Source organism: Coregonus clupeaformis, chromosome 17 (assembly GCF_020615455.1).
Source record: "Coregonus clupeaformis isolate EN_2021a chromosome 17, ASM2061545v1, whole genome shotgun sequence".
NCBI classification, from domain to species: domain Eukaryota; kingdom Metazoa; phylum Chordata; class Actinopteri; order Salmoniformes; family Salmonidae; genus Coregonus; species Coregonus clupeaformis.
In genome coordinates this window covers 7073657-7086411 of record NC_059208.1, presented here as the reverse complement: position 1 = coordinate 7086411, position 12755 = coordinate 7073657, and the positions used below count along the sequence as shown (strand labels likewise).

The following is a 12755-nucleotide window of genomic DNA, read 5'->3' as shown; positions in this document are numbered from 1 at the left end:
ACACGCCTTTACTAATTGAGGACATGTATTTCCATTGTTAGAGTGGTCACTGGGCTATCTTGTCAATATAATAGATAACCTTTGGTTATGATTGCTATGAAATGTTTACAACACATTCACGGTGTTCATGATCTTCTGTCAAGGAATGAAATCAATATTTTCCCTTACATCCTTTTCTTTTTATGGTCTATGCTTACACAACAGACACATGAGGAAACCTTTAGTGGGATACTTACCAGTATCTTTGCTTACACCTGAAAATGCAAAATTCAGGTAGTCTACTTTGCATTGTTATCATATTAACCATATTAAATCATGAACAAGTGACCAAATAATGTCAATGCAAAATTATTTTTTATTAAGCCTAGATATTTAGAAAACGATGTTTCTGCAGTTCCATTAGTTGAATGTTTTCACTGCTGTTCCTCTGGGGCTTGGGCTGGTGTGGTTGCTGGATGACATGAAGTCTGGAGAATCCCCCTGGAGGAGCTTACACACCAAATTCTCAGTGATCTCAGAGGCTGCTAGGGATGTGTTTGAGATGGCTGCAGAGGTGCTTGGAGGCTCGCTGAAGAGACTGTTGTTGCTCTTGACTGGACAAGTCAGCTGAGCCACCATCCCACTGCTTCTACTACTGGTCCTGGAAATGTCCAAGTCCATGGAGCTGACCACCCTTTTTTAGAGAATAAGGGAAGAAAAAAATATAACTTTATTAGTCCATCTTGCAAAGGATATTCAAAAATGTATCTGAAACCACCAGCCCTTCAGTTGTAATTTCAGTTCCCACATTTTTTTAATTGCCCTGCCCTGGATTTTAACCAGTGACCTTCTGGCTACTGGTCTGCCTCTAACCTCTGGGCTACTTACCTCTTGGCAGCCTGAAGAGTACGAAGAGGTCGGATTCTCCTCCTGCTGTCCTCTTGGACAGGCTTCTTATCCCTCTGGCTGTTAGTGAGGGTGGGGCGAGGAGGGGGGGTTGGCACCAGTGTTCTGGTATTCATACCCAACTTCACAGCAGAAGCTCTGCTTTCCTTTGTATCTGTGGAAAGAAAATGTTTATAAAATAATATACAGTAGCCTATGGCATATTTTGCACCAAATTCAATCTAATATGTGGTGTGATGAATATCATAAAGGATCGATAAAGGTATTCAGGACTCCTACCTGAGACTGTGTCAACTGGAATCTGAAAAGCACTATCCAGAGACAAGGAGCTAATGATGCAATTGGTCATCAATGTACACAGCATACCAATCAGCTCGTCCCGTTTCAGTTTGCTCCGTGGCGAGAGCTCGGAGGGAGACTCAGTAGTGAATCTCCTCTGAACACTCAGTGGCCTACACTGGTTCTCTGTGAGAGAAGAGAGAGTGATTTTATTTACAATTAGGAAACATTACATAGTATCAATAGCGAAGAAGGCTGAATTATTTGTTTATTTATACATTTCATAATAAATAAATAAAATAGATAATTTCCTCTGTCGATCTTACCAGGATCCTTTCCTGGCTGAGGACTGGGAGACATCGCCCACTGCTGGGGACTGGTAGAAGTAGACATTCCTTCTCCTAGTTCTGGGAGAGACACCCGCTCACCCGTCAGTTTATGCACAAACTTTTCCACAGTGGTTTTTAGGAGGTTCACGGAGGACCTGGACATTCTAGCCTTGATCTTGATAGGGCGCTGCTGGTTAACATCACTGATTCTGATTGGACCACAGTTTGGGACCGTTGCCCCAGAGACTTGAGTGAGATTGTGAGGCACTCTATCAACTAGGTTTGCCATGCTTACTAGGCCTGACAACATGGCAACATCCCGCGGCTCACAGCTTTTAGGAGGAAGCACATCCTTGGCCATCTTCTGTGGGGTTACATTCATGCTGATGGAATGGGAAGGTTGCACCCTGGTCTCCATAGTGGGTGATCTGATGGTGATGGTGGAGATATGTTGTTGTTTCTCTGTCTTGACATTCTTTGATGACTTGGCGGACAATGACGGAGTGTTGAGACAGCCTTTGACTGGAGCAGTAGACCCCTGCTGGGGAGGCTTGGTGTTCACCTGAGGAGGATGGCACTCAGTCACACGTTTAAACATGGTGTCAGAGATAGTCGTGGACATGCGGTCAACTGCCCAGGTGCTGCATGCCTCGTCGCCTGTTCCGTGACTCTTAAGCGTCTGCAGAATCTCCATGAAAGCACATTCTACCTCGAGGCAGCTCTCCGCCATCTTCTGCGCCAAGTGCACTCTGGGCTTGTGAAATGATCCCCCTTTGGTGACGAAACTCCTCAGCTTGGTCACAACCATCTCCAGAACCTCCATGTAGACTTTGTAAATGTTTGACCCATGTGAGGTGGCCTGCTGGCTGAGCTCTGGATGGCTGACGGTCATGGCTCTGACAAAGTCCCGAAGGCTAGTAATCGAGCAAGTGGACTTGCTGCTACCTGAGGCCTCCTTGAGCTTCTCAACCACATTGGAGCTGATGTCCATGGCCACAGCCGAAGCCACAGCTCGGCTCCCCAGGTTGGTCAATGAGATACTCTTAGCCAGGGTGCTTGACGATGACCATCTTTTCTTGGGCACGAAGCAAGACTCAGACCTCAGCAGGTTGGTGGACAGATGTTCGATGATATCGCTGATGGGTTCCACTGTAGCCTCCTGCAACTTCGTCTTGAAGCAGTCGTCAGTATGGTGCACATATGTTTGGCTAGGTGCCACCTGTAGATCTCCAGTAGTGAGCATCTTGTGGTCGAGCTTCTCAAGCAGGACCTGTATGACATCACAGAGCAGCCGGCTCTCTTTGGCCTGTCTGCTGTGGTCGTTAGCCTGACCCAGCCACCCATGGCGTCTCTGGATGGTCTGCAACACCCACCGGACTACTCTCAGGGCCTTCGGATCAACTGACTTCAATGATTTCAGATCAGCCCTCTTGGGGATGTAAAGCACAGGGATCTCGGAGTTGTGCTGAGGAGAGTATTGTGACAGAGGAGCTGGGTGTGATCGCTTTCTTGGGGACAATGGTTTCTGGCCACCCACAGACTCGTAAAGATCATCGTCATGGTGCATCTTCTGCATGATAATGTTGATAATGCTGTTGGCATAGGGCATTATCTCCCTGTCTGACAGATCCTTTTCATTGAGCAGCAGTGGGCTGAGAGACCTCAGGGTGCTGGCCTGGCCTCCTAGGAGCTTACCAGGTGGGTCAGATGGGCGTTGGACATTAATCTCCTGATCCTGGCCGCCGGACACGCAGCACAGGGACTCACTGCTGGGGCTGGACCCTGGGGTGGCAGAATAACTGCTTGGTCTATCCTCAGGGATGGAGGAACTGCTTGTTCTGTCCACTGGACTAGAGGTAAGACCTGGTCTGGATTCTGGGCTTGAGGCAATACACACCGTGGAGTCTGGGCTTGAGGTCATACTTGGCCTGTACTCTGGGCTGGAGGTGATACTTGGCCTGTCCTCTGAGAAGATGACCTCGTGGCCCTCCCCAGTCAGGACATCGATCACCTTGAATTGAATTGAATACACTTTATTTGATACACATGCATGCATCAGAACACATAGACCAAGGACTGATGGCTGGTGGAACAAGTACAATACTTGACGTCCATAGAATCAATAGAATAAACTATGCATAAAAACAAGGGACTGTACAATAGATTACCTTGTCTAGGATCTCATCAACCTGGTCCGAGGACAGGGCAGCGCTCTTCAACATGCTGATCATGGGGAACATCGAAGGACCATCTTCATGATTGTCTGATGATGACTGAGATAGCTCAGGGCTTCCATGGCTGTGTTCACTCTTCTCAGCATGTGCATTCTCTACAGAATCCTTTGCATCCATAGTTTCATTCTTTGCATCAATATTCTCATCCCTGAGTTCTATCTTGGATTCTATTTTCTCATCTCTGACTTCTGTTCTAGCTGTTAGAATAAGCTCATAGCGCCTGCTGTTATTCTCTGAAATGGTATTGTCTTGTTCGTCTTTGTTCATCTCAGTATTGGCTTCTTCTTCCGTTTTAGTGTCAATGTCCAACCCTTCAGTCAGCTTGACCTCTGTCTCAAAACTAGCCTCTACCTTTGCCTCTTGGGTGTCCCTCTTGTTAATCTCAACTACTTCCTTGACTTCAGTCTTGACCATCACATCTGCAATAGTCTCCACTTCCTGAACTTCATTCTTGGCTGTTGTACCTGCAATAGTTGGCACCTCTGTAACTTCAGTCCTGGCCATCACATCTGCAAGAGTATCCTCTTCCTTAGCCTCCACCTTTTCCATCGCGTCCACAACAGTGGCCACCTCCTTACTTGCAGTCTTGGGTATCACATCAGCAATAATCTCTACTTTCTTTATCTCCAGTTTTGCCATTGTATCTTCAATAGTCAGAAGTTCAGTCTTGGCTGTTGTGTCTGCAATAGTCAACCCTTCTGGAACTTCTGTCTTAGCCACTCTATCTGCAACAGTCTCTACTCCCCTGACTCTCCTCTCACCACTACTATCTCTTGATGCAGCCTCAATACTCTTGGAGACCCTCTCAGCTTTTTCCTCAGGACTCATGTTTCTCACCCTTCTTATGTGCCTGTTGTACCCCTCGGCCTCTAGTTTATCCACGGCTCCCCTTATCACCTCCTGAATAATGGCCTCAACCTTCACCAGCAGGTTGGTTCCTAAAGACCCCAGACTGGTTCCAGAAGATTCCAAACGGGTTCCTGAAGACCCCAAGCACAGAGGACTTGTCTCTAAAGGCGAGGATTGGTTTACAGAAGGGCTTGGGCTACTGGAGGCAGCCAGGTCCACTGAGGCCTCTCTCTCAGTTTCTCTCGCAGACTCTCGATCAGCCTCTTCAGGAAAGTTCACGGTCAATGTCTCCTGTCTGATGACACCGGTAGTAGGTTTGAACGGCATGATGGGAGGTGTAGGTGTATTGCTGAACAGCCCTATCTGAGGGGAGGAGGACTGCAGGCTGGTGCTGAAGGAGGATGTCTGGTAGTAGTCAGAGGAGGAGGGGCTGCTGTAGATGGGTACATCACTGGGTACGTCGCTGCTGGGTATGTCACTGGTGCTGATGGAGCCTGTTAGGCGCTCATACTCGAAGGCCATGATGGCTGGGATGAGGATCCCGTTGACCTCCTCCACTACGGTCACCACCACACTGCACATGATAGTGTGTAGCTCCTCAGTGTGGATCTATGTAGAGAGGATGGCATGAGCAATGAACAATCAATACACAAGATCCATTCAAACTTCGTTCAGACTGGACCCATGCAACATTCAGACTGTATTTCCAGTAGACATGAATGACAGTTATATTTGATATTGATACCTAGATGTTCTCGTTTACTTGACAAGTGACTAATAATGTAGGTCGCAGAATGAATATAAATCAAAACTCACAGTTCCTTTGAAATGCTCCTCCTTTAGCCTCTGTTCTCTGTGGAGGGAAACCATGAAAAATTCAAAAAGACCTCTAGAAAAACGGACTGAACCACAGCTTTTACAGTTAAAACTCAGTGGACCATACATGTCAATTCATCTTTCAATCAATTGCTGAATATATATACAGCACATTTCATACATATAAAAGCAAACATTTACAAATCTTTGAAAGTACAGATTTACATTTCAGACAGTTGCTGGGTGATGGAATGAAGGGAGCCAGCTTGTCCAATCAGACTGCCACAGGTCGCCAAGGTGCAGGAGACCGAGTCAACCAGCCCTGGGCCCTCAGCACCTACAAGACATGAAAAAAACACTATTTATACCATACACATCAAGTATAGAATGAGTAAGTTAAAAGTCACCTATGGCAAGAAATGATTATGGTTTTCACTCTAAATTGAAGCTACAACTGTCATGCAATTAACAAAATGGCCGTTGTGACTAATCTCAGCAGGGGCGCAACTTTCACATGTCCCCCCCACATTCTGAAATTGCTTCTTTGTCCACCCCAGTTTTATCATTGGAATGTGATACAAAACATGGCAACTGTGTGCTTTAGGACCATGCGGACTCCTCCGAGCAGTCGGGTAGGCTGCTTGGAGTGTTTATCCGACTGGATAAAAAAATTAATATATATGTCCCCACTTCTAAAACCAAAGTTGCACCCCTGAATCTCAGTGTGGTGTTTCATTGTAATGCTGATTTACTAAATCATAAAATATTTTAAACAGAAAGAAAAAAGAGGAATCCCAGCCTCCTACTTACAGAGGTTGTGGGCAGAGATGATGGATTTCTGATTCACTGCTTCAACCATGTTTTGACACAGAGCCAAGAGTTTCTATAACACAAATACAACTTTTCATAAGTAACATGTTAACCACATACAAACACACAGGCCTTGCCTGAAATTACAGCCTATTCACTATGTAGTGCCCTAGTTTTGACCAGATAGTGTTATTTCCGACATTAGCCAGAAATAAATCACCTCCACTATAAGTGATCAATTAAGATTCTTACTCTCCTTAAGTCACAATTATGTTCCACTGGAGAAGGTGAGGGTTGATGATCAGAGGGGCTCGTTCTAGTGGAGCCATCCAGGTCGACTGATGAGGAATAAAAACAAAGACAAAACATCAAGGCATCTCTTACTGGCTAAATTCCTTTACAAAGAGCTTATGTATTGCACCATACTTCAGGACTTGGCTGTCTTTTCAAAGCAAACATCAGTAGGAAAGTCTCACCTTGGTTGTTGTCAGGATCCGATACTGATATCAGGATGTTTTCCATGCTCTCCGGGTTGTCTTGTGAATCTGTCTTGGTTGGGGAATGCCTCTCTTTCTTCTGGCCTTTGAGACACAGTCTCTTCTGTTGTCTCTCTCGTTTCTGGGAGCAAGGGATCAAAACAATATCATTTTAAGTTGGGATCCATGTATTTTGTTTCTGTTGGTGAAGGCATTGATGCTTTTTGCAACAAAACACACTGGCTTTTCCTACTGCATGCTCTTAGGCCAGGGCTATCCTTAACCCGCAGTTTGAACTAGTATGTATAGCGTGGCCACGACTAAGGAGAGTTGAAACATAAAATGAAAACCCAAAGCCATACCATTTTCTCTTTTTCCTGCTGGTTTGTGACCCAGCGTTGCTCCAGCCTCATCTCTCTCTTCACCTCCTTGGTGACCTCCTGCAGTAACGCACGACCCTTGGCATTCCACAACTAAGACCAGGGAGAGAGGGTTCTAAAGTCATTGACTGAATATAAATGTACCAAAAGTTATTTTAAATTTTATGTTACAAAATGCTACAGTATATCAGAACTTTATTTCACCTATTCAGTGGAATATAGAGATGTATATTAACTTTTATGTATTGCTTTCATTACTGATGTTGTGGCTATATTTGAATTCCATCCCCCCCTCATATTTGATTTGATGTCTTACCAGTTCCGACCTGCAGGTGAAGCTAGAGCAGCAGTCTAGATCTACCATGTTGCCCCTCATAGCGATACTGGGCAGTCTCGCAAGAGAACAGTCCTCCTCCAGCACATAGTTGGAAGGGAACCTTCTAAAAGGTTTTACACACATCAAAGTAATAAGTGTCAGTAAGGGTTTTTCTCCATGTGCAGCCACATTCACCATAGCTCCCATAACAAATCAATAAAGAGAACTTCCATGGGGCATTTTTCCTTGCTACTTTTTTGGTATTATTAGACACACACACACCATACTCGTTTTGCACTTAATTTATTTCTTAATCTTACTCATATTATTCTCATCAGGTACTATGCCAGCATCTCTCATGTATTCCTCTCATGTTTTGTGTCTATACCGTAACAGTAGCCATTCCCTAGGTTCCTTAGTAGCCTGTCAGCCTCCCTGTCTGTGCCCTCTCTCAGTCTCACCTGGCCCTGTTGGACTGCTGTCTCTTGATAAAGAGGCTCCTTCCCCTGTGCAGTAACCACTCTGTGACATCAGACAGAGTCACATGTTCAGGGATCTGACCCTGCTGCTGGAGGGTCAGGAACTTACGCACCGACTCTTTCTGGAATTAGAGAGAAAAAATAACACAAATATAACTTGCGCACCAATTCTTTCTAAAACCAAGAAGGGAAGGATCATGTCACAGAAATTGTAGTCGATGACGAGATGGCTAGAATGTGTCTCTTTCTCTCGCTCTCTCTCCTTCCCTCTCACTCGCCCTCTCTCTCTCAAAGCCCTGGTATCTGAAATCTGAATTCTCTCACAAAGCCCAGACTCACCTGTTCAGTCCTGAATCTGCGACCCCAGTCCAACTCCACATCCACCAGGTGATCTCTATAGCGGTTCAACTCTTTGACTGAACAGATAATCTGAAGAATGGGAAATAGGGAGTGGAGACCATAGAATTAGAATACATCCATGGTAGAGACATGGATGGGTCTAAGTGTAAGAACTTCTATTTAGGATTACTTTATTTTTCCTGAGGGCTGTTATATTGTAGTGTCAGTACTATCCAAGTGCACTAAAACTCTTAGAATCACACCAAACATTATGATACAGTTCATAAAAGGAATTAACAGGGCTCATTATAAAAGGCTGAAAGCTCACTAACTTTCTCATCCTTGGTGATGAAGCCCAGGTTAAGGAGGCGTTGATGGATGTCTTTGCGATGGAGGTACTTCCTGAGGTTGGGGTCATGGAGGCTGCTGTACCCAGAGCTCAACAGGTAGCCGTTGGGGTCCGTCAGGTCAAAGTCACTCTTCGGCTGGAACAACTGACATGATGACATGATAAGTGATACATTTCTCTGACCTTTCTCCCAGTCAAGTGGAATTGGATCTATCTCATCAATAATAGTAGGCTATTTCATGAGAGTGTAAGAATTGGTTGTAAAACATGCAGATGCACAGGAAATGATAGCTTGAACCCTTTACAATTTTCAAAGTTATTTTAACAATAGATATAGTGCTGCTTACCCTGGTGCTTAGTGGTGCTAACAATAGCGCTTAGTGCTGCTTACCCTCTCACAGAGCCGGGTTGTGTGGTAGACATTGGAGACCCCAGAGATAACAGGGATCTTTCCTCGGATGGGCAGGTCCAGAGGGTGAGGGGTGGTCTGTTTACCACCACCCTGAAGTGGATAAGCAAACCTCTCAATCAATAATGTAGCATATAGGATAAGAAGGCAGCTGACCATAAAGACAAATGTTTTTCTTTACTGGGGTTTCATTTTTAAATAGGCTACTGTACATCCAAACTCAAACTAATTTTATGGATGAAACTAAATACACTGTACAAATGCCATGGTCTAATTAGAAATCAGACAGTGACTAAAAAAAGCTGTTGAATATTGAAGAAATAGCTATAGCAGCTGAAATATAACTGTCTGTATAGAAAATAGCCTACATACCATATGTGCCATACTGATCAAATTCAAATTCTCATTCTGATGAAGAAAACTGGATCATTTCCAGTGGCATTATTCTATGAAAAAATGTTTTAGGGTATAACATGAACAGACAGTACAAGAATTTGAGTTGAACTTTACAATTCTAGAACCCACATCATCCCCTGGTACGCCATAAACCCTAAATATGACGTCATAGTCGAAATGGTTGTGCTTGATGGACATAGCAGCCGACAGTGCAGGCTGTCAATTACAAATCTTCCCACAGGTGTCTGCCAACTGACTGATCTACAAAGAACCTTGCATCATAAATAACTACTCATTATTATTTGTAGATTAGTCAGTCAATCACAATTTACCCATAATACAGGTTTTGATCCCTCTTGAACACGGCCGTTCTGTTGTTGTAGCGCGCTTTGAGCGGCACTGCCACCAAATGATCGCTAGAGGGGGCCGTGTTCACGAGCTAGCTATTTAACCAACGCATAATAATGCACTGGTTTTCACGTTGACAGTTGCGTGTACAATTACTTCTCTCTTTAGGTGCGTTCACACTGCCCCTTAGCCCAGGGCTAAGCACCTTTTAGCCCGGGGCAAAGCGAGTGTTCACACTTGCACACTCTAAAGTGGGCTAGCACCAACCTTAGCCCAGGGCTAGCTGGCCCTGCTCCCAGAAACATATGGTGCCGAAATAGCCAGTGTGAAACGGTCAAGAACAACGGCGCCTACAATGCTCACTGTCCAATCACAAAAGCTGCACTGTCACTTAATTTATATATGCTTGTGATGCATGTACTAATGCGTTCTGCTCGTTATTTTGATGAGTAAATGTATACTATTTCATCCTTCCATTTGAGGACAAAAAACAAAATACTTTCATCCTTGCAAAAACATTGGTTGCTATGCTTAACAAAAATGGTTGCTATGCAGCAAGCTAAGGTCTTCTCACTTAGCCAACTAAAGCTACAAACTCTACAGCTGGAAGGGCAGCAAACGCTCAATTTTCGTCTGTTTTCATAGCTTTTCTATGTACATTTAATTGGCTATATTCATTACAATAATATTGTTGCATTATTTCGCCTGGATCAGAAAAGTTGATGTCTGTTTGTGCACATCATTTTCTGTACAGGCGCGAGATCGAATTTCAAAAGTGAAACATTGTTTGCGAGGTCAGACAGTTTATACAAACCATCACTGTTGGAAATCAAATGCTTCTCTAGAAACAAGATGAAATAATGTCTTAATAAATGTTTATTGCTAACATTGGTCGCGTGTCAGAGATATAATGTTGGTCGCATGTTGTTTTTGTCTGTTAGCCCAGGGTTTTGGAATACAAGTGTGCTTCTAACACACTAACACACCGACTGTGGCTTTTTGGTACACCAGAAGTACATTCATTTCCAATGAAACGCTGCGTTTGTCTTGGAGCATTGCGTTGCAGAGGTAGTTGCAGTGCGTTCAGTGTGGCGCAAACATTGGATTTATCGAACGTATGCGTCAAACTGTACGAGTCAACGGGATGACAGAAATGGTAGCAGAAGGGGAACGTTGAACTTTTGTTGCACACAATCCTCAGCAATCTACACACAATACCCCAGAATGACAAAGCGAAAACAGGTTTTTAGAAATGTTTGCAAATTTATTAGAAATAAGAAACAGAAATATCTTATTTACATCAGTATTCAGAACTTTGCTATGAGACTCGAAATTGAGCTCAGGTGCCTCCTGTTTCCATTGATCATCCTTTAGATGTTTCTACAACTTGATTGGAGTCCACCTGTGGTAAATTCAATTGATTGGACATGATTTCAAAGGCACATACCTGTCTATATAAGGTCCCACTGTTGACAGTGCATGTCAGAGCAAAAACCAAGCCATGAGGTTGAAGGAATTGTCCATAGAGTCACAGATATGGGGAAGGGTACCAAAAAATGTCTGCAGAATTGAAGGTCCCCAAGAACACAGTGGCCTCCATCATTCTTAAATGGAATTAGTTTTGAACCACCAAGACTCTTTATAGAGCTGGCCGCCCGGCCAAACTGAGCAATTGGCGGATAAGGGCCTTGGTCAGGGAGGTGACCAAGAACCCGATGGTCACTCTGACAGAGCTACAGAGTTCCTCTATGGAGATGGGAGAACCTTCCAGAAGGACAACCATCTCTGCAGCATTCCACCAATCAGGCCTTTATGGTAGAGTGGCTAGACGGAAGCCACTCCTCAGTAAAAGGCATGACAGCCCGCTTGGAGTTTACCAAAAGGCACCTAAAGACTCTCAGACCATGAGAAACAAGATTCTCTGGTCTGATGAAACCAATATTGAATTCTTTGGCCTGAATTCAAAGTGTCATGTCTGGAGGAAACCTGGCACCATCCCTACGGTGAAGCATAGTGGTGGCAGCATCATGCTGTGGGGATGTTTTTCAACTGAAGGGACTTGGAGACTTGTCAGGTTCGAGGCAAAGATGTACTGCCAAATTCTCTAAAACGACGTTGGAGGCGGCTTATGATAGAGAAATGAACATTCTATTCTCTGGCAACAGCTCTGGTGGGTATTCCTGCAGTCAGCATGCCAATTGCACGCTTCCTCAAAACTTGAGACATCTGTGGCATTGTGGTGTGAAAAAACTGCACATTTTAGTGGCATTTTGTCCCCAGCACAAGGTGCACCTGCATAATGATCATGCTATTTAATCAGCTTCTTGATGCCACACCTGTCAGGTGGATGGATTATCTTGGCGAAAGAGAAATGCTCACTAACAAGGATGTAAACAAATGTGTGCACCGAATGAGAGAAATAAGCTTTTTGTGCATATGGAACATTTCTGGGATCTTTTATTTCAGCTCATGAAACATGGGACCAACACTTTACATGTTGCGTTTATATTTTTGTTCAGTGTACAACTGAATGTGACACTTGAGGCTCTCTCACCAATTGATTGTACAATGTACACACATTTGTGGAAACATGTTTATTTCAACATTATAAATAACTTTTATAAACAATGGCAACACTGCCATGTTGCACTGAGTCTTGCTGTTGGAAAACCATGAGTGTCCTACTTTCGGCTGTCGCAGATGCACCTCCCCCGACTTCACTACTCGACTTTCGTCTAGCCTTTTCACTCAAAAACAAGCCCAATATCTCAGGTGATGCTCGTGGCAAAATGTGTGCTCTATGGTACTAAAACCTGGATGACCCTGATTTGAGGTAGCTAACAAAGCCTTTGAGTTGAAGGCAGATAGCACACTTACTGTATGTACAGTTGTATGCTCAATAACAACACACTATCAGCAACCTATAGGAGAATATGACCTACAGTTGAAGTCGGAAGTTTACATACACCTTAGACAAATACATTTCAACTCAGTCTTTCACAATTCCTGACATTTAATGTGGTCCTCTGTAGCTCAACTGGTAGAGCACGGCGCTTGTAAC

The 12755-nt window shown here is 44.2% G+C and overlaps 1 protein-coding gene across 1 annotated transcript; it reads right to left on the bottom strand.

Moving 5' to 3' along the window:
* Positions 1–376: 376 nt before the first annotated feature.
* Positions 377–9416, bottom strand: LOC121586531. Its single transcript, XM_041903282.2, has 17 exons — positions 9323–9416; positions 8933–9043; positions 8525–8686; positions 8193–8282; positions 7836–7975; positions 7375–7498; positions 7041–7151; positions 6679–6820; positions 6455–6540; positions 6203–6275; positions 5618–5729; positions 5393–5429; positions 3662–5185; positions 1491–3504; positions 1165–1350; positions 868–1039; positions 377–673 (listed from the first exon to the last, which is right to left on the bottom strand). The coding sequence occupies exons 1-17, from the start codon at positions 9332–9334 to the stop codon at positions 400–402; spliced, it is 5370 nt and encodes a 1789-aa protein (XP_041759216.2). The 5' UTR covers positions 9335–9416; the 3' UTR covers positions 377–399.
* Positions 9417–12755: the final 3339 nt, after the last annotated feature.

What these genes read in the sequence shown, in the direction of transcription:
- LOC121586531 (XM_041903282.2), bottom strand. An exon ending in AGCAGGAAAAAGAGAAAATG is followed by an intron (nt 6,821 to 7,040) that starts GTATGGCTTTGG and finishes CCTTGCTCCCAG; the next exon opens with AAACGAGAGAGACAACAGAA. An exon ending in ACTCTTCAGGCTGCCAAGAG is followed by an intron (nt 674 to 867) that starts GTAAGTAGCCCA and finishes TCTCTAAAAAAG; the next exon opens with GGTGGTCAGCTCCATGGACT.